General features: G+C 37.9%; 1 protein-coding gene across 5 annotated transcripts in view; it reads left to right on the top strand.

The window, feature by feature from the left end:
- Positions 1 to 26,311, top strand: part of CDC42BPA (CDC42 binding protein kinase alpha) — a 188,951-nt gene that overhangs the window by 41,734 nt on the left and 120,906 nt on the right. For all 5 annotated transcript variants that reach the window (XM_075088713.1, XM_075088714.1, XM_075088717.1 and 2 more), the window contains exons 3-4: positions 19,461 to 19,552; positions 25,570 to 25,653. In XM_075088713.1, the coding sequence (XP_074944814.1) occupies positions 19,461 to 19,552; positions 25,570 to 25,653 (176 nt within the window). The remainder of the gene's footprint in view (positions 1 to 19,460; positions 19,553 to 25,569; positions 25,654 to 26,311) is intronic.

Here is a 26,311-nt window from a genome sequence, read left to right on the forward strand (position 1 = left end):
GATACAGAATAGATTTTTATCTACTACCTGTTTGATAGGGAAAGAATTGGGGAAAGAGCTAAACAAATCACCCTGGAAACCTGTATTACCCCAGTAAGTAATGGTAATTTTTCCTTATGTCTACCTGACTTTAGGTAGTGGGAGAAGTGGCGGACCGTGCAGATTATATGCTTTAATGGTCTCAGATGCATCCTGGTGACATCCATCATCAGTGCTTTCTTAAATCTCTTTCATGCATTAATAAAGCTCCAAACCACTGTAGTGTTTCAAAGATGAAAGATAGATAGGGTTTAGGTCTTTAAAAAAACCACAGACAAAACACATCAAACAAACCCCCTCAAAAATCCTTTTATGGTCTCTGAGAAGAAATTGTTCGATTGTTCGTAAGATTATTTTCGCACCTTCTATGGCGTACTTTTTCTTCGAGTTCAGAGAGTGACTAGAGCATATGAGACCTCATGCATGAAGGTGTTTCTCGTTCCTTTAATGGTCTTACGTACACAGCTTCATAGATTCTAGCCATCATATAGAGGAATATGATTTTCTGTGTGTACAGTGAGTTGTTTTAGGTTAATATACTAGTTAGGATTTTCGAATTTACTCTCTGTTTTTTGAATGAATCAAAACTTACTGCTAGTAATTAGGAAATCATTGTATATGACGTCTGGGCAATTGTATTTACGTTTTTGAAAATCTGTGGCATTTAAATTGATCACATTTTCAAAAACAGTTCAGAATCTTTCACGAACGTAGCTGACTTATTTTAAATCTAGAAAAGGTTATAAGAGTCGATACTATTTCTTTCAGGTACAGTAAGTTTGTTTGCAGTTGCACAGTCATTCAAACTTGGGAATGTCAGTTGTTCTTTTAGAGCCAAAAGGATGGAGTCCGAGTTACTTGTCTGTTTTCTTGTAAAAGTCGGATGGAGCACAAGGGCCTCAACTATTCTTTTGATTCCCTCCCCACACCCGTGTAAACATGGTTACACTTCTAATCCCTTGCAAAGTTTTGTTTGACTCTCTTCAGCGTAATGGCATTATAGTACTCTTCCGTGTCCACTTTTACCAAGTCTTCTAAGGTTTTCCACTGATACTGTATTTCCTGACCACCACATGCTCTTGCAGTATTTCAGGTGTAGTAGGTCCTCTAATGACAGAAATAAGTCACTAGTATTGACATTGAAGTATACTTGTGGTGTCCAGAAAAGATGTGGTATATTTTACTACAAGAAAAGATGCTTTGCTGAACTTCCACGTGCTGCCTCCTTCAGAATTAACCCGAGAACTTGGGAGCTCACTTTGTAAGCTTGTGATCCTGTTTTAGCATCGTGTTCGTTAACTGTTACCTTTTGCTTATTATAGCTTTAGTGTGTAAGTTTGAAATATTTAAAAAGAAAAAAAAAAAAATCTGAGATTTTAATTTCAGTTCCAATCTCCTGTAGCTCTTCAGCAGGTGAGGCGTACTTCCCATTTTGCATGGAAACAGTGTTGTCGTCTGCTGAAGAGTACAAGCAGTTGTAACACTGTGCACAAAAGGACATTTTTGCTCATTTTACCAGTACATCAGGGCTGCTGTTGTCTGCTGAGTTCGGGGCCAGAAGGGGTTGAAATATGCATGTTTGGTGTGAAGTCTTCTGATGGTGCTGTCTCTGATAACTACATGGGGTCTGGGCCACAAGAATTTGGATGCTTCTGGGATAAACTTGACGCTTCCCTTCACTCCCCAGACCACGATACAGGCTGAGAGGGAGGCGCCTGTGTGGAGTGCTTCAAAATTGCCTCCACTGTTCTTGGGTTCAAAAAACAACTGGACCCTCAAAAACCAGAGCACCCCCTTGAAGGCTACCCTCATCCGTAAGTCTGCTCAGACATATCATGTTCTGCTGTGGGTTGTTTTTTTTTACTATTTACTTGTCTCTCAGAGGATTCTGTAACTTGTGTATAAATATTTTGATCTGGCTATGTAATTGTATTGAGATAGGTAGGAGTCTAGGTCTTCTGTAAGAGGAAGGAACGTTTTAGAAGAAGGTTTTGGGTTTTTTCTTTTAAAAAAATCAGTGTATTGTTTAAAGGGGGTGTTTGGCCATCACATGTAAATAAAAGGGCTAATTACTAATACTTAAAATTTGCTTCTGTTATCTGTGGTGCTGGTTTGATATCAAATTTGACTTTGTTACCTGCATGGCCTTGGTGTAGCGAATTCCACTTATACCGTAGAGAATGTATCTCTTCGGTGGCCATGGAAGTTGTGTCATCATTGGAGGACTGAAGCTTTTTTCAGGAATATATGTCACTTGGCCCTGGAACCTTGTAAATGCAGCTCCTTTTTTTGAAGGTTGTTTAAATAACACCCTTTTGTGTTATTTTCAAGGTATTCTCTCCATCTCTCATAGAAAACGGATTGTGCTGCTCAAAAAGAAGCCTAAATTTCAGTAGACTTTTTCCATCCCTTTTTGGTCCTTTTGATATTTGTTTCGAGGTAGTAGGTTGGTTTAAGAAACCTGAAATTCCCTACAGGCATGCTCTTTCTGTGGAAATGTCCATTTAGTGGAATATACATATATGTGTACATATATATGTATATGTGTGGGTACACATACACCACCAACACCGCCCCCCCACCCCCCAAATAAAATTTTTTGATAGCTCAGTTAACACAGACTGTTCCCTATTATCTCTTGACAGTCACAGAAAAATGATAGATGAGGCTTTGTTGTAATTCCTTTGCTGATCTATATCATAATTTCATTATCACTGTTAGTTCCTTTTGAGTGCAGCAGCCTGTTTGCTTACTGGGATTCAGCTAACTATAAGCAAAGTTCAGCCCACCCACTATTCTTTACAGTACATGGTTGGAAAGGAATAGATTGACATTCAGCTGGAGAGTGTATATTTTTTAGATCCCTAGTGATTCAGAATGCTAATTTCAGTAACTTGATCTGCTGTGGTGGCACTCATGTCAAGCTTGAATTCTGCCACTGTGCTTTTAGGCTGCAGGACAGATTTTTTATTTTTTAGGAGGTAGATGTGGGTGTGGAATTTAGGTTTTACAAAAAATGAAAATTCCTTTTTTTCCCCCCATCCTAGACCTTCTGGAGCTGTGTTCATTCTCTGTATGTTCTTGAATAGAATCTCTAATGAGTCTGAAGTTACTTTGCCTACTTCCTTAAGCCCTTGGGAGTAAATGTTGTTAGGCCTTGCTGATTGAAGTGTATCTAATGCATTTTCTTTTTGTTTAATCTTTGTGTCAGTATCAGCAGAGATATTTGTGATTTGAGCAAAAATAGTTGAAATACCTTTATCTGTAGAGAAGTTACTTAGATAAAGCACGTTGGTCAGTACAATGCAAGGAAACACACCCTACCCTTATTTCGGGCAGCTGGTATTTGTCAGTCCAGTAACTTTCACAAGTACTAAATTCACATTTGTTCTAGAACGTACTAAAATAAGCGTAAATGGGGAAAATACTAAGTGTGAGTGGTTCTTGGCTTAACAGATGGATCCTAGGCAAGCTATACTGCCAACTGGTATCAGCGAGGAGAAGCTAAAGCAAGTGTTGTCTGTTCTGATGACTAGCAACCCGAGTTACTGACAGGCACTCTTTCTGGAGTTCAAGTTGAATTCTTCTTGAGATTCAGAAGGATTTTAAGATGAAGGCATCCATTTATTCTGAGGTTTGTAAAGAGGTACTTAAACATGAGTGAAAAGGTTGTCTCTGCCATTTGTATACTTTACGGTGATTAATATTGGTGCTACCATCTTTGAGCGTGAATTAAACTAAATCAAGTACTAATGCTGGGTTAAAACAAATGCACTTCCCATTCTTTCTCACACCCAGTAGTAGCTGATTTAAATTAACAGCTGCGTTGAGCTAAAGATTCTGTTGACACCTGAAATAGTACTGAGTGGTTTATTATTTGAAATTTATAAAGGAGCAAACAGTAAGATTTATCCCTGCAGTGGATATTGGTCCTTTGTATGTTGGTACATAGAGAGGAGGCACTGTACCATAGCTTATGCAGTGGAGGTGGCAGTGTGTGTGTGTGTGTGTGTGTGTAAATCCCAGCTAGGGGAAGCTCATAATTACCAGGAGTATGTGCAGTAAGTGACTCCAGTAGAAAGAACCTTTTGCAAGGGTTGTGTAAGTAATCTGAGGAAGTTTGATGTTGGATGAATGCTGATATTTAAGATCCCAACAACTTCATTCTAAGCTAGGTGGGTCAGTCCATGTTTGGTGAAAAGATGATGAACGATCTACTTGGAAGTACTCTGAAGAATCTGTAGGAAAGTAATTTGATTTTTAAACTCTCCTCAGAGTAACTTTATGGAAGCAAGATATGAATAAGCAATAATTGTTAGCATACATCACTAAACTTGCTGTCTCTGTCAAATGTATTGTCTGTTATTTATAAAGTTAAAATTGTGTTATCATTGGAAGGTGAGCCCTTTGCAGTTAAATGTAAATAAATACCTGTTTATTAAATCGGGAAACACAATTAAAAGCAAGAAAATAAATATTTTTAACACTTCTGATGGTAAGTCATATCAAGGTGCTCCCTATTGTTGAAGCTTTTGTTTAGCCCTTCTGTGTAAATAAGTAAAAATTGCAATGAAGTCCAAAGAAAATGAGGGGTGAGGGTGGTGTTGTGTATATTCATTACTCTCTCTCTGTGGACTTGGACATCTTTCTAATACATGAGTGAATACTTAATTCTCATTCTCTGAAGTGTCCTTTTAGTGTTTTTTTTCTAATGAACTCTTGTATATGCAAATTAATTTCACAACTCTAATTCTGCCTTGTCTGAAGGTGGTGGTCAGCATCAGGTTGATGGAGTTACGTCATCACAGGTGTCCTGTTGATTTCAGTAGAAGTTAAATGTTTGCATTCTTGGGCCCAAGTCCTCAGAATACCTCTTGAAAACCCATTGCAGTGATTTCCCAGATTAATATGTATTAAGTTTGTTTTTCTAGGATAAATATTCTGTGGATGTCAGGTTTCTAGAGAAAGGTTTCTCAGCTTCATAAAGTGAGATCTCATTTTCTTGTTAATAATCTTTTCTGTATTTGTGTGTCAAAAGTAATAGTAAAGCAGGGAAGTTGTTACCCTTGGATTTGCCCAAACTTTATGCAAAATCTATGTCTTTTTTTTAATATCTGCTTGCTAAAGGAGCTGGAGGGAGCAATCAGTTCTCAAGCAGTTGTATCTGCTGGTTACACTAGGAGTCTGGACACAGACTCTTGCTTAAAAAAAAACTCCACCACCCCCCCCAAAAAAAAAAAAAAAAAAACAAACAACAAAACAAAAACAAAAAAAACCCACCCAACAAACCCCAAAACAAACAAAACCCCCCAGAAGTAATTTTGTGAGCAGAAGTGACTAATAAAGCTTGGTTTCCTGTTAATTTTGCCATGTGGTTGGTTGGAGTCCCCGAGTTAAAGGTTTTGTTGCAGTTAGAGCACCTGTATGGGAAGATGTCTGCTCCCACTCCTCTGCCCGTTCTCCAGGGTGTTTGCCTGGGATTAAGAAGCAAGGGGATACTGTTGTGGGCTGCGTGGGCTTAGGAGTCTCTCCTGCCACCCACTTACTTTTGTAGAGCATGCAAAAAGTGAATTGTCTTTGAAACATCTTCTGCTTAGTCATATCTGGTTCAAGTCAGGTGATGGGTAGAGGTTGTGAGGAGACCTGGATTTAGACATGCGCTGTGACGGCTGGCGTGTTGCTTCTTTCATCTCTGTGTCACTCTCCTGACAGTAATTCAGGTATATTTAAGTGTAAAAGGTTTTCTTGGTGGTGATGATGCTTAGTCAAAATTATTAATTTAAAAATAAATTCAGGTCTGTCTGAGAGTAACTGTAAATCTAGAGGATGAAACCCAAATGTTTCTGAATACTGCCTCTGTTACCATTCTTTATAAGGGCTGTGTTCTGCCTTTCTGGTTTGTTTGCTTTTTATGGGCTACCTGTCAAAAAATGTACACAATGGCTATTGTAAATACCAGCCTTCTGTTTGCAGCTGTATGTAAAATTTTTAATTTATGTGCTGTGATTATTTGAAAAAATAACAAGAAAGTAATCCCAAAATACCTTATTGTATGAAAGAGTCCTTTCCATTTAGGCAGTTAGATAAGCAGCCCATTTCCTCTGAATGAATACTGTGGAAGTTTCTTACAGTAGTTACTATGTCTGGACTGAATTCAGGTTTTCCAGGTGTGTGTGTGTTGTTGTACAGATGTTTTTTGACTGCATTTTGAGATAAACTGAGAATATTTAAACAGGCATTGGAATATTACATTTTTATGATAAATAGAGAAAGATTTAGGTGGAAGGCAGTATCAATATAGAGTAGAAATTTGGCAAGGTATAGATAGGTATGAAAAGGTGTGGATAGTGGATGAGTTGAATCTGAGTTGTTGGGGGAAATGTGTTTTGAATTATTGCATGAGTTGCATATGAATGCTAAATTTCCCCTTACGTATGACGTAGTATAGGCATAAGAATATTACATTTAGTTTCAGTAATCAGTTTTATTTGCTGAGGTATAACTTTGAAAAAAAGCAACAAATTAAGGTTAGTTTTTCAGTGGGGTTTTTTTTGGTGGGGCGTTGTTTTTTGGGGGGTGTTGTGGTTTTTTTTTTTGTTTGTTTTTTGAGCAATGCTGTGAAGCCAAGCTACAACTAATAGGAATGTTCTGTGGTAGGTTTTGAGTAAATACAGAGTGACAATCTAAAAATAGATATTAATAAGGGCAAGAGTTGCCACACTTCCCTAAGGATTTGAGATCAGGAAAAAAGTCAGTGTTCAGACTGTGGGAGGGGAAAAGTTATGGTTCTCATGTTTTTCATAATAGTTAGGGAGTGCACTGTGTTATTATGGAAGTAATCTAGGTTTGACCTAGGACTTGACCCATTTGTCAAGAATGGTTTAAAAATAACAAGCTCTGTTGGGCAATTATATGGATGGGTATGTTCATGACCCATACCTTCACGTATAACTAATTCCAAATACACATTTGATACTTCATTATGACTAATTTTCATTTTCAGTAATAGCATTTTGATACTGTTTTCATATAGGTGAGCATTTAGAACTTGTAGGATTTGGATTTCAGAAAGTTTTGACCATCTTACACATTGTTGTTAAGCTTGCACTAATTTAATAGGTTGCTCAAGAACACGGACTGAAGTCTGGAGGAAGGAGAGGTGTCATGACAAGGTATTTGAACTGGGGACTCTTGCTGAACAGGGAAAGATGATGAAATAATTAGCAAAATGGGTTTACTCATGTAATGTGAAACATAAATTACCCTTACTAAAAGGAATTATTTATGTTTGCTTGCTGTGAACTACTTAACTTGCTCTTTTGTGACCTGTGGAACAAGGTGACATTTGGAGAAGTGAGCTGTGAATTCACCTACCTAAAAATCTTTCTTTTTTGTAGGACAAACCTTTTGTAAACTAATTCCAGAGTAAAAATTAACTAATTCCTAGCATTCATTTGGCTTATGATTTAATAATGACTTTTGTATTTTCAAAATCTTTTATTACCTGTAACTGGAATCCATTTTACTTGCGTGCACTTTCCATTTAAATATTAATATGAAGTAGCTAGTGCTTATAACTTTAAAAAATCCAGTCTAACTAAAATTTATGTATGTTACCTGCTTGTGAAGCATGGTTGCTTAATTGAGGTAACTAAATGAGTATTATCTCTCCTGAAACTGCTGCGTTTGTATATAAAGTAATGACTTTGTTCTGTGTTCTTCTGAAAAATCTGTCCAACTTCCCATTACTTATCTCAAACTTGTTTGTGTGTGCTATGTCTTGCCATGGCTTTTACTTTCAAGTTTCTAGTAAACAAAACTTTTGAGATAAAACTTGGGTAAAAGCATTCAAAGAATTTTCAGAACTCAGTGAATATTTTATGCATTTAATATCACAACCTACGAAACATTTGTTCTCTAGTGCATCGGATGCATACAAGACCACCTCTCCTATGCACATTTTGGGGGAAAAAAGCATACAACATTTTGTAAAAGTACCTAGAATTTGAAGATGAGGAACCGTCTGTATTGGTGCTAATTCTTCTCTTTGATTAGTTTATAGTTTGAAACTGAATCACTTAATCCTTGGTTTGCAGGAGGAATGTTAGTTTTACTTGCTGCCTCCTCTTTTTAGCTTAAGCTGATAAACAAAACCAAATAATTGTATATTATTATAAAATTATTGTATTGTTATAGAAAAATAGCTATTAATGAATGTAATAAGCAGTGTAATCCATGTAGCCTATCATAACAGGCATACAGCAGTACAACTCTGTTACTATAGGGAATAAGATTCAAAAGACTCATTAATTTAGGCTCATCCTGGCAAATACATGCATGCAAGGATTCACAGTTTTGAGGTCTGTCTTATTTCTGACTTGACATCGACGGGAGTACTGAAATAGATGAGGTGCTCAGTAGCACAAAAGTCAGTTCAGATGTACCGCTTAGCGAATCCTTTCACTTGATTGATTAGGAACTTTGAAGGCTTAATTTGGAACAGTATGTCCTTGAAGGGTGGTTTGAAATAGGTAGTATAAGCATAAGGGAGCCTAAAAACTGAACAGAGACTGAATAAGAAAATAATTTAAAGTTTGTCTTTGGTTTCATAAAGAATCTGATCCATCAGTGATCTGAGCCGCAGAATTACTCATTACTACGTTCTTGGTGATACAAAGGAGGTGTGGATCAACACAAAAAGGGCTGTGGTGCAAGAATCTCTTATGCATTTAAGACACGCTCAGATATACCTGCTTTATGTGGGAACTTACTGCTTCCAGGAAGTGTATGCTGTAGGGCAGTACAGGTGTTGGGAAATATATTTGTCATTTTTGAAGTCGAGATCCTGTTGAAAGTTTGATTTATATTAATAGGAATCGTTGATCTTTTTTGAAGTAGTAGTAGACTTTGGTGATTCAACTGCACTGAAGATTGAATGATAAAAATTGCCATGAGGTGAAATGCGGTCAAAATAAAAATATCTTAATTAGTATTATTTTACAGTGATCACTTAATCAGGAAGAAAGCGAAAATGATTGTAATTGAGAGTGCTGGATCTGGTGCACAGTTAGGTACTTAAGCATTATGATATGGTCTTTTATTCTCAAGTGGGCCAAATCAAGTTTATTATAGGCAATTTACATTCTAATGGCACTGAACTTTAAAATTATTTATGATCTTTTAATTATGTTAGTTTTAAAGTAACGCTGAAAGAGTGCTGTAGTTTTAAGATCTTTGAAGATCTTTAAGGAGCGCTGTTAGTTTAATAAAGGAATATTGTTATAGTCATAACTTCCTGAAATGTAGTGAAACAGAGAAGAGTTCTTGAAACATGACTTAATATAATATTTTTTATAATTACTGGATTTGACCAAATAATAAAATGCAAAAAAACCCCAAGCAATAAAGAACATGTTCAATTGCATTGCTCAGCTTGAATACAAGGAGCAAGCAAATAAGTGGTTTGCAATTCTTACTGCAGAAATAATAATAGGGTGAGGGCATTAAAATGGTACGCGGTGTGCGTGGAGTGGAAGCTTAAGCTGTGGAGGTGGAAAAATTTCTGTGGCCATAGGAAGGGTGTTTTGTTCTTTTGCGACTGGGAACTTGAAATTTGAGTAAAAAGCAGTCGTAGAGACTGTAGTAGCATGTCTTTGTTTTTCATTGCAGTTATGGCTGAGCACTCAGAAGCAGAATTTTCCGGTGATGTATTAATGAAGTGCAATGTGATCTATTTTCTTTTACTAATTTTAAAGTAACCTATAGGATATAACGGGTAGTGTAAAACTAATGCAAGCAGTGGTTAAAAGCTACTTTTCATTTATTTGGATCACAAATGCTCTTTTAAAAATACATCTAATGACAATGAGTGGCTACTTCCAAAGAAAATTAAAAATATGACTGGAAAACGTGTATTCTTTTAACCTAGACAAAACTCCTTCTCATGGTAAATTCTTACTATAGTCTTTAACATTTCCATTTGACATACATTATATCAAAGTAATTCCTGCTTTTATGGATTTTGAACTTTCTTCTAATGTCTGAACTTCAGTTTAATGTCAGGTATAGATCATGAATGCACGTCTTCAGATAACATGTTTCATTTCAAATGCGTTGTCCGTAAAGGCAGAATTAGGATGTAATTGTGTGCATTCATACGATATTCACTACCCAGAGTTCTCCAGTCCTGATGGGGACTTCTGACATCTGTTGCAATGCAAATACAAACAGTAGTGTCAGTGAAACCTGCTGTATATGAAGTGCTTATGAGTGGGTTTATGCCATGCTTTTAAAGAGGAAACAAAGTATGTTGTTACACGGTATGTCAGTTCATATGGTGGGCTCTTGCCTGCAACATCCTGCGGAAGAGCTTGCCTGCTGTTAGAGCTCGGCTGCGTTGCGAGCCTTCTGCTCTGAGACCCTTGTGCCTTGCTGGGAAGCGACTGCAATGATTTGCAGTGGATTTGGGGGTAAAAGCGCCATGACGGAGGAGTGAGAGGCAAGACTCAAATGATCCGTGTGCTGTGTGAGACTCGACAGGTGCGCGTTTTGACAAGTTCTGAGTGTAATTATATACTAAGAATACATGGCTGCGCAACAGAGTTGTTTTAGAGGAGGAGAGTTTGTGGAGAGTCTGCTCACCCCCTTCTCATAAGGTTTAGAGCATATCCTTTAACTAATTAAAGAAGATTAAAAGTGCTTTCAGTTTTACAGAGCTTTTACAACTTTTTTCCCCTCAAAAATGAAAATGAATGTTAGTTGCTGATGTAAGATGTAATGAAACTCAGTATCAGCAAAAAAATCAAATGTCTGACCTCAGTGTATTTGCTTTATGTAGATGACTGTAAAAACAGCTTTTCCTTGTAATTAAAATTCTAAAGTAAAAGGAAGTCAGGCTGATGTTGTGTAGCTCAAGTCCTTGTTTGTTAGTCGCAGATTAATGAAAGTAAAGGCACTAGTGGTGGTAAAAGGAGGAAGGAAATACATCAGGGAATTTGAGAAAGGATGGTGGCAGGGCATCATCGCTGAAACTGGGACTTGGGAAGAGAGACTCCAGCTGGGTAGACCAGAGTTTTAAAGTAAGAAAATAGAGGACTAGCAGAGCTTTGCTCAGATGGTGGCTTCTGTGACCAGCAGGGCTGCAGGATGGGGGCCTGGAGGTAAAGGTGCCTCTGAGCGTGAGCAGACCAATATAAGAAGCAGGCAAGGAACAGATGTGTCAAAAACTGACGAGGCTGTGGGCAGAAACCATCAGGTGTGGTGGCAAAGCTGTGTGGGGACAGGGCAGAGTGATATTGGATGACGAGTCTTGTGGGAGAGGTTAGGACTGAACAGTTGAGAATGGAAAGCACTGGGATGAGGAGTCAAAGCAGGGAAGAGGTGAAACTGGACCATGTATTTGTGAGAGGCAAGAGAAGGGAGGGAAAGGCAGGCTGCAATATTAGACAGATGTTTGAGTATCCCTTAAAATCCTTCTTTCTCTAGCTCCAGAAATGGAACAGGTGATTCCTGAAGTGCTGTGAAACACCTGGGAAACTGAGGACGGGATTCATTAGTACTGGTCCACGCAAAAAGCAACAACCTGCAGCAGTCTGTTAGTCAGTGAGGATCATGTACTGGATGCCTGTTTTCTGTGGACCAAAGTCACTAGCTTACTTCTGGGAAAACACCTCCTATATTATTACAGGATGTAGCAGAATTTCTAGAGAGGATTAATTTTTATTTGAAATGAGAGGATTATTTGAATAATATATATTGAGCAATTCTTTAATTAAGGATGCAAAACCATAAATGCAGAACAAGGAAATGACAGAATTAATGATGCCTCCACAGGTACCTTGAGAGAGTACATGTGACTGCAGTGGAAGCCTGTAATAAAATACCTGTTCTTAAGAGTGGAGAGCTGTTACTTGACAGGCAGTCATTCTCCCCCCCCCCCCATTCTTTTTCCCTCTCTGCTTGAAATTTTCTGTGTGGTTGCACACACTTTGTTTATTGCATAATATTTTATTTTTTCTCTGATATTCACCAACACATAATATTTCACAAACAGTGAGATAGGATTTTTCAAGAGCCAAGTCAGATTAGATGGTGATATCTCTCTTCTACATAATAAGTCATGCATTAAGGGACTAAAAGTTTTACTTAAAGTATTAATTTTTGGTGTCTGGTTTATTTTGATGTTTTAGAACATTTAGTAATTCTAAACACGGTTCTGATTAATTTCATTTGCATCTTAAATGACTAGCATTTTTTTCCACAAAGACCAGCATATTGAGTTACATGTCAAATATTGAGGAATGTGAAGTTCAAGCTTGACTGTCAGAAGTGTGTTTTTAATTGACTTGTCTCCTGCTCTGTGACAGCATGAGGGATGGATTCTAAGCAAGGTTCTGCTTTATAAGTGTAAGACCACCTTTCTCCTTTTCCTCCTTGGCTAGCCTTTCAGGTTCTTTAAATATCACAAAACCTTTCTTTTTTTTTTTCCTGTCTGCTCTTGTTTTGCTCCCAGAGCATTTCTAACCTCTTTACTAGGTGGAACAGGAGTCCTATAGTAAAGATTTTACTGATTGTGCTACAAGAATTGCATCAGAATTCCAACGCATAGCAGGATGAATTAAAGCTCAGTACTTCACTTTGCTACAAGTACAATAATATTTAAACATAGGGTGGTTTACTGAAATTCTTGTGATGGGAAAGAATGGTAATATAAAAAAAATAATGGCCATATCTTGATGTGGTGTGGAAGTGTTGCCCAGATCTGCCGTGGGTGTTTCATGAATGCAGGGATTATTTTTCATCTGAGTCCGGGGAGGAAAGAACAGAACTACTCTCATATGTTTGGGAAAGATACTTCACTTCTCTCTCTGTAATGTTCTCGTTGAAGAATCTTGTGGTAGCTGTAGCCTAAGATGGCTGGATGATCTCTGCTTGACCTGGATGAGAACAGATTACTTTTTTTTTTCTCAAGATGAATAGGATACAGAATATTGTGTCTGTCTATACCATAGTACAGGAATTTGTGGACATGCTTCTCATTCTTGGAAAATGCCAGATTCTTAACTCGTGCTTACAGATGTTGGCACTTAACATATTTTTCGTGATGAACAGTTAAAAGCGTTCTGAGGGAGTGAAAACTGAATCCTAACTGTTAAAATTGAGAAGGGTTTTTGTGGCTTGTATTTTTTACATTGCCTTAGCTAATGTTCTGTGGTTCAGCTGCTGTTGCTGTCGACTACAGTATTTTGCCCCTGGTTTACTCCAGAGAGTTGGCAGAAACAGCAACAAAGCCTTCTTGTGCTGTTTTGCCAGTCTTAGGTGGGTGATTTCTTATCCATCTCCTCTCAATTAAATTGACCTTTAAGTGGCTCTGCCTTGCTGATTGTCAATTCTTTCTCCTTTGTTTTGAGAAATACTGTTTATTTTGGGAGGAGTATCCTTTCACACCTCTTTTCTGGAGGTGTGTGTGTTTTTTGTTTTGTTTTGGTTTTTTTGGTTTTTTTTTTTTTAAACCTCCAGTTATGGTCTCGCTTAACTCAAAAATGCTATTTATGTATTTCATAGTCACAGCTGATAGAAGCCAGTGGAAAGTAAATACTTTGGGTTTGGACTGAGCCTGTAAAATAAAAACACTAGTTAAATTCCTTCCAGGAATTTAGCAGAAATTTCAAAACTGCAGAATGCTTTAAAAAAAAAATAATAAAAGGCAATCTATGTATTACTCTGTTCTTTTTTCTTTTTCAAATTTTTTCAAGGACAGCATTAGGAAGAATTGGAGAGACTTCTGGTATATAGTTTAGTGACAGTCTCTTAGGTTGTGTGGTTCTCCTTTGCATGGGAAAGCTCTGTATGTATTTTTATAATTTTTAACTCGTGAAGGAAAGAGGACTTTGCCTTGAAATGGCAAGCAGCTAGTTTCCCATGGTCATTGTTTTCTTTTCCGATGTATTTCCTTCATAATGAACTTTTACCATTGCTGTTGACAATTTTGGTTGATACAGCTTTTAATTTCTATATCTTTGGTTTGACATGGTGTTTTACATTGAACAAGGCAGTGGGCAGAAGGCTGGGTTTGCTGTGTGATACCTGGATCACTGAGGAAGCATGTTTTATAATTCCTTTGGGAAGTAAGAAATGGGCATCTTACTGAGGCCTGCCAGTCGAGGATACAATCTTCCATCTGAGCAGAGTTGGCCAGCCTGTTTATCCAAAAAGCAGCTGTGGCATCAGTGAGGCACCAAGAGGAATTCCTAAACACTGTCCTGTCCTCTTGTGTTTTCTTTTTAAATCAGTTGTGGGGACCCATTTTCAATTGCTGCTCCAAGTCTGCAGCACTTTCTTTAAACAGTCAACAGGATCTTCATCTCACTTGGGTCTAATTTCAAGGCATGCCTACAGCAGCTGTGGTTCACTGCAGTGCTCTGTTGGGGAGGGAAAGGTGTAACAGCAGGTGAGGGAGGGAGAACGAGCTCACCACTAGCTCCTCCCTGCCAGCCAGTAAGTTAGCCCTGAAAAATCTGAAATTCAGGGCTAGCCCTGCCCACACTGTCCAGACGGACACTGGGAGCTGGAGGGAGAGAGAGCAAGGCAGGAGCGTGAGACTAACTTTGCAAATAAAGCACCCAATACTGCTGTCTCATTCTGATGTTGTTTGGCATCACACGTATAATCGCAGTACTAAACTGCATTGGGTTATCAACGATGTCACTGTTCTGCCTGTGTCAGCTCTTCAGGAGCTGGACTTCTATCTCCAAGAGTTTAACAAGTAAACCCCCTGGCATTAAACATACTGTAAGTAATGCTTGTAAGTGCTTCCACCCCATAAATACGGTAGACTGTTGAAGCTTAATATCACTACTGCAGAACCCGTTGTTTTGCCTCTCTTCTGCTGGACAGTTGTTGCAATTGTAATAAAATGCTCCCTTTTCGGGGTCGGGGGGTAGAATGTATGCTCCTCTGTAAGCCTGGCTTGGCAGCTGGAGTCCTGCTGACTGTTTTCCTATGTGCTTAACGTGTTACTTCAGGTGAAGTTCTAGTCAAATTTCAACTGGAAAAAAAATAATCTAAATTTCAAACACTTGTAGAATTTTCCTTTTACTGATTTATTTTTTGTTATTCTTTGAATGCATTATAAGCATAAATGGAATGAACCGCTAGAATATAAGATGTGGGGAAAGACCCGCAGAGACTTAAATACCTTGAAGGAATAGTCATGACAGGTTCACCTTGTTTGAAAAAACAGTTTAGCTTACTACTTCTGTATATTGGTTACCCCTGAGGGTGAATGGAGAGATCGGTTTTTCTTGCCATGTGGAACTGATTGAATAAGTGCAAGAAATTCTGCCAAGAGGGCGCTGGTGCAGTGTTCCCAGACAGGCTGAGATTGGAAGTATTGGCCAGGTGGGGTGGCGGCTGTTTTTGTAGAACAGTTTTTATAGGGAAAGTCTTACCTAGCCATCTCCTCCATGGCAACAGGTAGCAACATAGAATAGCTTTCAGAGTAATCTCCTCCACAGGCTCTATGTACGACTTGTTAGCTTGTGGCCTTAAAGAACATACTGGCAAATTTGAAAGTTGTGTGTAGTGAACTTTGGTTCCTGATAAGCTGAAAATCCAGGAGGAGCCAGGGAACATGCTGCCCACACTTACTCTCTGGTTTGGAGGAGGAAGAATTCTATTTGGCACAGCAAACTGCTGGTCCCTAATCTGTAACACACATGGCTAGCAACCATGGAAAGGAACGTCTGTCTGGAAAAATTCAGCTATCCCTCTGTGTATTTCTGTAGGTTGAATGAAGTACCAAAGGAAACACTCATACCACCTTTTGCTCTGAAAATACTGCAAATACAGGGTGTCACTGGTATCAATGATCAAGGAAACTGCAGCTCCTTCTGAAAAAGAGGGTGGTGTTTTCTGTTAACTTCGTGATTATTCTGTTTAGGGGGATGGGGAAGTTAACAGGGGAGGGCTGTGTACCTGTATGTTTTAACAGAGCTGCATCGCAGGGACCCCTTTGAGCCCATTGCATTCTGAAAACCGTTCCCTGACCTTATAGTTTGCTGTCTTTGTAACAGCTCGTATGACATTGCCAAACTGGTTGCAAAAAGTCCGCCTGTTAACCTCATAGTCTGGAAAGCTGGACGTATGAAACGGCTGTCTGAAGATATGCCTTCCAAGACCCTTGGCCAGGCCAAGTTTTTTTGTGCTTAAGATTGCTGTTGCCACAAGAATAGCAGATGTTTGCACAGCAGACAAACAACGTTGATGATAAAGCAAATTGACCTTTTTTGGAACAAGCTATTTGGAGCACGTTCCTAGGGCAATTTTTTTCTTGCTTTGCTCTGCTTTTCCCCCCTTGCTTTGCTCTGCTTTTCCCCCCTTGCTTTGCTCTGCTTTTCCCCCCTTGCTTTGCTCTGCTTTTCCCCCCTTGCTTTGCTCTGCTTTTCCCCCCTTGCTTTGCTCTGCTTTTCCCCCCTTGCTTTGCTCTGCTTTTCCCCCCTTGCTTTGCTCTGCTTTTCCCCCCTTGCTTTGCTCTGCTTTTCCCCCCTTGCTTTGCTCTGCTTTTCCCCCCTTGCTTTCTTCATAAAACTGCTTGGCTATATGTTGACATGTCTGTTGCTAGAGGTGATAAAAAAAATAGAAGAGAAGGGTTTACAAACTTTTCCACTAGCACTGATACTACAAATAATTAACCTAATCCAAACCTATTTTAGTCGGTTGTATTTTACTGAAGTAGTTATAATGATGTTTATTTTTCCAGGGTCCCTATGGGAACCCTGGAAGATTCCAAAATGTAATAATTAAAGAATGACAGGCCTTTCCTTACAATATAAAGTGAGGAAGAGTTTTGTGGTTTAAACAGCTATGCTGTTGCTTGTTAACAAGATATTTTGCCTTGTACTCTAGCCAGGCCTATAATGGTCAGAAAATGTTGAAACTGAGAACTACACGTTTGTTTTCAATCAGTTGTTTTTCAAGTTAAAAGGCTTTAATGGCTTGTTTTAATTTGTTCAGTAGTATTCGTCAGTAGTATTAATATTTGTATTAAATCACTTGGTACAGTACAGCTGAGGCTGTCCTAGTAAGGCAGAACATTTTTTTGTTGTCACTTATTTTTTCTATTGCAAGACCTTTCTTTTAAGGTATTAAAGATTAATTGAAAGTTTGGGGAATCTCTGGGAACTGTAGTAATTACATTTTAAAAGTATTTTAAATGTAATATTAAGCCTGTATTTTAATTATATAATGAAATAATTTTATTCAAAATAATATAAATTTAAAGTAAAGATATCCCTAAAGTGAAAATCTCAGTGTCATATGGCTGCATCTTTACTATTTGGACACAAACCCAATTTTTTAAAATCACAAGCAGATGTTCCCATAGTTATAACAACTGTAACAAATGAATTTTAGAAAAATTGACGAAGTTCAGACTTTGGAACCTCTGAGATTTTTAAAGGATTTCATCCATTGTACCACTAACATCAGTGGAGGTGTGCCGTATTGCTTAACAGGAGAAACATAAGACCATGTGTTTTTGCGTTGTTGTTTTTCAGATGTGATCTACAATGCTAATTTAAGGACTAAGATAAAGAAGTTTTGTGGGTGTTTTAGGTGTTTAAAATACAGGTAACTTGTGTCTTGACTCAGTTTATAAAATTGCTTTGCTGAATAATAGACAGTAGGCTTCTGGACAAGGATCTTGCAGTGCCTTGAAGGGGTGCATGTTAAAATTCTAAATTGAATGATGGTTTATCTGCATCAGTATTTGATGTTTTTAGCAGAATTAGTTCATCACATTAGAAAGACAAAATACTGAATTATAGGAGAACCCAAATTGGGGTTCTCATGTGTGTCTGGATAAAATTTGATTGTTATGTAGGGTCATTTGCTTTTGGAGCTTTTGAAAACCAACTCCCTTTTCTGTTCAGAAACATTATTCTGAACAAATCGTCCTGCACTGTGATGCCTGTTACAACTCTTCACTGCAAATACAGCTGTACTAACTCCATCAGCCTCTGTATAGATAGAAGTGGACATAGATGTGTCCCTGTACCATGAAAGCATAAGCGTAAAAGCTTTCCGTGGGCCATGGAAAATGGCTACCTTACAGTGTGCTTTTTTGTTTGTTTCTTGATCCAAGTATGTGGCGGTCAGTGCCTTGCCTGTTACAAAAAAACTGTACCTGTTCTACAGGTGTGAAACTGTGGCTGAAGTATCTGAAGCTGCTTGTTTAGGATCATTGAGAAAGACTGCCTGTGAGACAGAAACGGAACTTAGTGTTTTCTGAGACCCATTCTAGTCCTGTATACATTGGGTTATACAACCTTCTTTTACATGCAACTTTTATGAACCATACTTACTGAAGCTTCTGTTGTAGCAATAGATTTAATTTGTGTAGAGTTAATGTTAAACATTATTTTTAAACAATTTTTTTTAAAAGAACTCCTTTCCCTGCTTAATTATTTAAAGTATTGGGGTTTTTTTCCTCCTTTACCAAAGGTTGTGTTACGTGTTTTTTTGAGGTAGAGTTATCAGTAACTCGGATGTCTTGCATGCATGCAGAGAGCATGTATTAATGATCCAGGTCCTGTTAGTGGTAGTGCTGAATGGGGCTGAAAGAGGGGAACAGTCCTCTTGATACTGCTGTGTTGCAAAGAGTGCAGGAGTTGGCTGGCTGCAGTACAACGCTTTATTTTGCTTGATTCTTTCAAAGATACTATACAAGAGGGGAGAAGGAGGAGGAAAATGAAGCCTAACTTTACATACCTGGGGTTTTTTCCACTGAATGTGTTGGTAGTACCTTGAGTACAACTGTTCTTGCTTCCAGAAGCCAAGAACTGACTGTTAAGTGTCCCCTATCTTGAAGAGGTGGTCTCCAAAAAGTTTTGCTTGATACATTGTCTAGGCCAGTATTGCCCTTCCAATTATCAGTCATCAGCCTTTTAATTTTTCATTGAATACAATATTGTTTTGTTGTTTGGCAGAGGAATTAGCATTGTCCAAAGTGAGCTCATTATATTATACTTTGCTTTTGCAGACTTAACAACATATAGCACAGATGCAGTGGATGTCTGTGAACTCAAAAGACTGTAGAAATATATAGTTGGCTTGACTTTTTTCTTTTTGCCTTTAAACTGAAAAAAGGCAAAAGCAAGCTTACTTAAAACTTTTTCTCACAGCATTTTTGGCTTCACTCTTACTGGTCATTATTTCTAGCTTTAAACTTCATTACATTAGGGAATAAAGGTATATAAGCAAAACGGTCTGTTGTTTTCAGGGCTCTGATTACATCTATTTTGTGTTACTGGTACCTTGTTTGGTTATTTTGGCTTTGGGTTGTTTGGGTTTTGTTGTTTTTGTTTTGGTGGGTTTTTGTTTTGTTTTGTTTTTTTAATTATTATTATTTTCCTTTGTTTCAGCCAAACCTTTTACATCTAAAGTGAAACAGATGCGACTACATAAAGAAGATTTTGAAATCCTGAAGGTGATTGGTCGAGGAGCCTTTGGGGAGGTATGTATGTGAAGGAGGTGGAAGGAAGAATTTGAATAATGCTTTTGCAAATCTGCATCACTGAAGAGATAGTTAATAGCAATATACCGATGTATGGGTTTTTATATTATTTAGACATCATGGATATTGTAGGCCCACCAAACGTTTGCTGCAAGTACATTTTGATTTATACATTCTTTGACAGCTCTTTTTAAGTTTCTTAGTTTTGAGAGAAGGCAAGTTCCCATGGATTAAAAGACCATGTTTCAACTGTCTGATGATAAATCATTTGCTTGACTGTAATTCTTTCCAGTCAGCAGGTGGAGGCCAGTGGGTTACTGATGGTATAAAGATCTAATAATTTCTAATCATCCTAATAACGGAGTAGTCTGATAGTAGTTTTCAGCAACTTAAATAGCCAAATATTGATACTGACATTCGAAGAACACAGAGAAATCTCTCTATTCCTGTCATTTTGTTTCCTATTTTTAATGGATGTTTGCATATTTTTCCTGTATTGCTTTTAAAGAGTTTAGCAAATGTTATCTTCTTTTTCAGTTGTCACCTACTGCTATCAAACTATACAATTTTTTGCTGCTAATGATTAAACTATCTCTTATTTGAAGTCACCAAGCAAGGCTGTTGATCACTATGTTTTACACTAGGCATGTCAGATTATATATGTGTATATATATTATATATGTAGAGGAAACTTGAATAAATAAATATTAGAATTTTTGATAGCCAAGTATACTACAGAAGGGGATAGTATGTAAAGCTTCTGCAGAAGGTACTCCATACTGCTTGAAAACATGTGAACTGAAACTCAAATTGCATCGTGTGTGAAAATTAGCCTTCACTAGTCTGTGGTTATGGAAGAATAGATTTCTGTAGGTAGTGTGTAAGGAACAGGAATTTTTACTGTAGTGTATGTCACTACATACTCTAATGCCTACATGCAAATGTCATCATTGGGCAACTGTAAAAATAACAATGAAAGAATAGTATTTATTTAGCTACTTTGTCACTTTTGGTTTTGCTCCATCTGGAGTAATGCCTCTTTATAAAAGAGACTGAAGGCTGAAGTTACTCATGGATAATTTATCTTTAGTCTGAACCTCTGCCACAGAGAGTGTTGCATTCCCCATTTTGGTGTAAACGCTTATGCTTAAAACATTGGCTTTTCTCAGTGCTGCCACAGTAGTTGCAGCTGAGTTAATATACAGACTGTATAAGATGTAAGAAAAATCACTGATATGGGTGCTTTCTTACCAGAAGAATCATATGTGAAACCAGCCGTACATTGTTTTCAAGAGAAGTCATTTTTGTCTGCTAAATCACCATCAAACTCCACAGCAGCTAAACCACAAAAAAAAAACCAAACCAACAAACTGTAGTCCTTTCTCAGGAAGCTTCTTTGTGGTGAATCATCCCATGAATAGTGGGAGCGTAACTTTCCCCATCCTATTCTGGGGACAATCTGTGTAATCGGTTAGTTCCCCTCTTTTGGGAACAGTGTTTCTTTACAGTTCCTTATCTGAGAAAGGCAGCATGACTCTACTTCATTGTCAAAATCTTCAGTAAGGGGAAAACTGAAGTTCTCTCAATGAAGATGTTCTTAAAGTAGGACTTACTAAATATTTGCAAGGATATATGTTAGATTTTCTTGCTAGCTTAAAGAAGACAAGTTTCAAGTCCTACACAGACATTTGACTAAGAAAACAGGTTCTGTGTGAAATTCCTAATTTCCCTTTAAAATATCCAGCAAACATCTGAGCAAGGTTGAAACAAAGGCCATCAGATTTTACTGCCACTTAAGCCACCAAAAACTATATTAATATTAAATTGTAAAGTACTTGTATGATTCAGTAGACCACGGTAGTTTACTGAGGCAGATTAGGAAATCTGGAAGAATGCATTTTCTTTCCAGCACACTATAAATGAGAGCAAGGTTGCTCTAGGTTACTGGGAGGAGTAATTTTTGTCTCCTGAATCAACATAATTCTGAAATTCTGTAGACTGCAAACTTGGTGCAAGTTTTCTTTGGCACTGACTCTGACTTGTTCTTATTTTGATTTTACGCTCCTCAATTTCTTCAATTTGCATAGTCAAGAAATATTTCCCTTTTTGTTTTTACAAGTTTGATGCAGACAAAAAGTAATTTAAACTGGTTATTGCTTGTAACTGTAAGAGTTCATTGTTCCTAGTTTTCTTTTTCCCCTTACCCTGCTTGTTGCCAGTCTGAGAATGCTTCCTTTCTGATGGCAAATTAAAGACGTGCCCCTTCCCTCTGCACGCATACATTTACTTACTTAAAATTTTATGTAGGAGAGTGCTGTCTTTAGAAAACACAGATGTTTTGCTTGGAGGAGGAGGATTATCCTGGTAAAATTAATAACGTGGGCATCAAGTGTTTCATGGTGCTGGCTTCGGGTACCATGGTTTGGAAAACTTAACAAACAGCTCTGAACAAGAGAGTTTTAAACTTGGGAGTTGAAGAATGCTGCTAGGAAAGGTGAAGCAACTGGGCAACAGCTCTTAGTGGTGTGTCTCAGCAGTATAAAAGTGCAGCTTATTGAAGGTTGTAGCTAATACTGAAATTCTCTGTTGATTCTATTATTCCTTTAAAAAAAAAAGTTCACTGCGTGCTTATGCAAGCAAATATTATGTCATTATGTTGTTGATATTCCAAAGATGATGAATTTTGTAGCTCTGAGAACTCATTAGGTACTTCTAAATTTTGGCATCCAGTTATGAACAGTAACATTCCCTCTTGCTGTTTCTGGAGGGCTGCCTACTCTTGGTGAACAAGAAAACCAATGCTGAGTGCTGAGTCTTCTGTCTCTCTCCTCTCCTACTCTTTTTTTTTTTTTTTTTTTTCCCCTCCCTCAGTTTTAATGGCTTCTGTTTTACCTTTTTTCTTTTCCTTTTGAAGCAAAGGAAATGTGCAGACATGTACCATAGAGACAAGTAACCAAGTTTGGGGCAGAAAGTGTCTGACAGCATGCCAGACTGTGCTGCTGTTTGTGGGAAATACGGAAAACTGTTGGAAGAAAGGGGGGGAAGCTATCTACGCTATCTAACTAAACCAAGATGTTTACGTCAGCACATACCAATCATTTTTTGTTGGGCTGCTCACAGGAAGATATAAATTTTAAAAACCCCTAGCCTTTAGAAGTCAAATTTTAAGAAATTCCAGTAGCAAGACACTTCAGGATAACTAGATAGGAATGATTACCCTTTTCTCTGTTTTGACAGCTTCACTGGGGGAGGGAGAAAATCAGAACAGTGCTCTGTGTGTATATGGTATAGTATATACCTCTGTGTGTGTATGTAAATACTCCCTGGGTCTGTAATCATGTTTCAGAATTTTTTGTTACAATTAGAAACTGCATCAGACTGCTCATTGCTGAAGTGTCAGGTTTTTCTTTCACAGTCCTGAAATAAGCATTTTAGAATTTACTTAAAGCACAGAGACATCTCCCCAAAAGATGCTGTGATTGCAGAAAAATGATGATGTTTGTAATCTTTTTTTTTTGCATGTGTGTGGTGGTTATTGATATGGAATAATATGAATGGCTTTCACAGACTAAAAGGCTGCTGCTGACTGATTGTAAACACAGCTGGTAAACACGAGTCTATTTCTGTTCTTTAGTCGTCCTTTAATACTACTACACGTTCACAGAAGGTACCAAGCCCCCAATCTTGTCATTGAAGCCCTGCACTCCAGGCAGTGCTGTAGTTCTTTTGGTTGTGTCCAAGTGAATTCTGTAGAGAAGACTACAGATTTAGGCAGCTGTGCAATTAGCGTATGTCTGTCAATAGCCAAATCTTTTGCAGAATAGCACAGCCTTTCATGAGCATGCTACAGGCAAGAAATGAAATCCTGAAGTTGGACTTGAAATACGTGTATTATCTTATGCCTCTGGCTGCCTGTACTACAATGGTTAATGGTGGGGAAAAAACTCAGTTTTTGTCCTGGGCAGCAGCCGCAGTCTAGTCAGCTCTAGGTCCAACCTTTTAATTTTTCACTACAATAGTCACAAAACCCTTGAAGGTCATTAGGGCAGAATTACTTGTAGCTTCATGCCACAGACTGCATTATGCAGAGGGTGTCCTTGTCATCCAAGATATGATACAGATTGAGTGCTTGCTAGTTTCAATGTTAAGGCTTTCTCCTCCTGCCATTTCTCATTAGAAATCCGTACAGATGTGGCTTATCAGAGTTTCAAGCTAGCTTTAGCTAGTGAAGTAAAAGGACATTCAAGATACAAATCCGTTCTGGGTTATGTGTCATTGCACAGGATTCATCTGTCCCTCCTACAGAAAATTGTGATGCTTAGTCTTGAGGTACCATGCACGCAAGAGTAGACATTCTTTATAAATTAAACTTATAGTTTAAAGTAGCAATCTATTCTTGTGTTTCAAATATGAAAGTACTGTGAGGGATCCCAAGTCTGGATTTGAGCCTCAATTTTTAGGCATGAAGTAACCTTAAAAATTTCAGTTCATAAACTAGTTTAAACAAGTAGATATAGTACCTTTCTGTCTTCATTTTTTTTCTGTCCTCCCACTCCTCTGCAACCCCAGAAGGCAGCAGTGTCAGGAGCAGGGCTGATAATGCATTGCTGCACATATGGGAAGTGACAGCTGCTTCGTCTGTGAATCTATAGCTAAGCAAGAGGTACACTTTTAGATATGCTTTGGTTTAGACATCTGAGTATTGCAGTCCTTCAACCTGCACTTTTGCCAGGTGTGTGAAGCAGCTGCTGCTGCTGCCACATTTGAAGATGGTTGGAAGAGGTTTGCATGACGCTTTCTTCAAACTGTCTGATCCTGTATTTTCTTCCGTTATCACTGTCTTCACACATAGGTTGTTTACTGATTATGAAAGAGATGGAAGGAATATAGGATTCAACCTTAGTATTTTTGTCCCTGGCCTGCAGGATGAAGATGATGGTAATCTGTGTGACAGCATGTTGGTTTGTAAACAGATGCACACACAAATAAACTCTTATCTCCTTCAGCCTTAAGATTTATTTGAAAGCAAAGAGGCAGAATGGGATAGTTGGGAGATTGGTTGTTGAAGTGTATTGATTGTTGAACTTCTCTGTAATTGGGATGGTAGTGTAGTGGTCTGGTCTGGTTCTCATCAGCAGCTCTGAGTCTGTGGCAGACTCGTGACCTTTTTGGGTAAGACACTTAGCTTTCCATACCCAGCAAAGCCTGACTCTGAACACATGTTTGTGTAAACTTCCTCCCTCCCTCTTCCCTAAAAATATTCCGTGTTAGCTTTTATTACAGCGCAACAAAACTATAATATTCTCAGAAAAGGACTGTGTCGGTTGGCTTTGTTATTAGATACCATAGGTCTACGTAATAATATATTGTTTCAGAAGCAATGAGAGGGAGTGGAGGTTGTGTTTCCTAGGTGTTACTTTTCTAGAGAATGTCACTGTTTCCCTATCACTGACAACAGACATGATAGAGCTCATTTGAACTTCAGGTGGAAAAACGCAAAGTAATACGTCACTATATCTTTGAAGAAAGTCTAGTGCATTATTTGAAATGAGAATGGATGTTGTTTTATGGCAAACCTACAGTCTAATTTGTGTCTAAAACCTAGAAATATTGTTTATTTTGTTTTCGAAGCTACTACATTGTTGTCTTTTCTTGGTGGTTCTGTAATTTAAAATGTTGCGAGGACTGAAATCCAAGAACACACAGCATACAGCCAGTGATAGCTTCGTGATAGTATGACAGAACAAGAAGTGTGATGGTGAGAAATATCATCGGTCATCTGTAGTCACCTAAGAAAAAGTGATACATAATACAATCTTAAAATAGGCTTGGAATAATTACCCTGTACTATTGTGGTGCTAGTCTTTCTTGATGGTGATAGTACGGTATTATGTGGATAGTGAAGCTGAGTGTCCAGAACACTGAAGAAAGAAACCTCCAAAACTGCAAGGTTTCATTAAAAATTAAAACTGTATGAGTTTTCGTGTTTTAACTTACCTTTCATTTATCTTTTCCAGGTTGCAGTAGTAAAATTGAAGAATGCAGATAAGGTTTTTGCCATGAAGATACTTAATAAGTGGGAGATGCTGAAGAGAGCTGAAGTAAGGTTACAGTAATGTTTTCTATAATTATGCACCCTCTGCTGAATTGTTACTTCTCTTTCCACTAGACTGTGTGTATAGAGGAGGTGCTTCACTACTTGCTGACAATATGAAGGTTCATATTAAAATAAGCTTAAAGGAGTTTGTCAGAAGGGTTAAAATTGCATGGAATCTTGACTTAGGTGGGGCTGGATGTTTTACACATTATACCTTTTCTGTAATTGCCCAAGAATTACTAACTATACAAGCAATCTTTTAATGCATTTATTCCAGTTAGGAATGTAGTCTTTAGCAAGTATTTTCCATGGTGAAAGGTAACTACTGAGCTATTACTCACCAAGCCTATTAGTTTATCAGTAGTTAGAACTTAGACAAGGTGCAATTTGTTGATGGAAAAATGAGAAAAAGTTTCAAATTAATTTGAGCGCATGTTCATAAGAATGTCAATCTGCAAAAATTTGTCATGAAAAGTTCCTCGTTAAAGCTTGAGTCCATTCTGTCTTCTGAAAAAGGTGGAACAGTTCTTTCACCAGCCCTGCTTTGCCTTGGGTTCCTACTTTTATGAAGAGTGGAGTCATATAATGAAATATTGATAAGTTTTCCTGGATTCCTTTGGAAAGAAACATAAAATGCAGTCTACACCTCAAGACTTGTATAT

This window comes from Phalacrocorax aristotelis, chromosome 3, assembly GCF_949628215.1.
Source record: "Phalacrocorax aristotelis chromosome 3, bGulAri2.1, whole genome shotgun sequence".
In the NCBI taxonomy this organism is placed as follows: domain Eukaryota; kingdom Metazoa; phylum Chordata; class Aves; order Suliformes; family Phalacrocoracidae; genus Phalacrocorax; species Phalacrocorax aristotelis.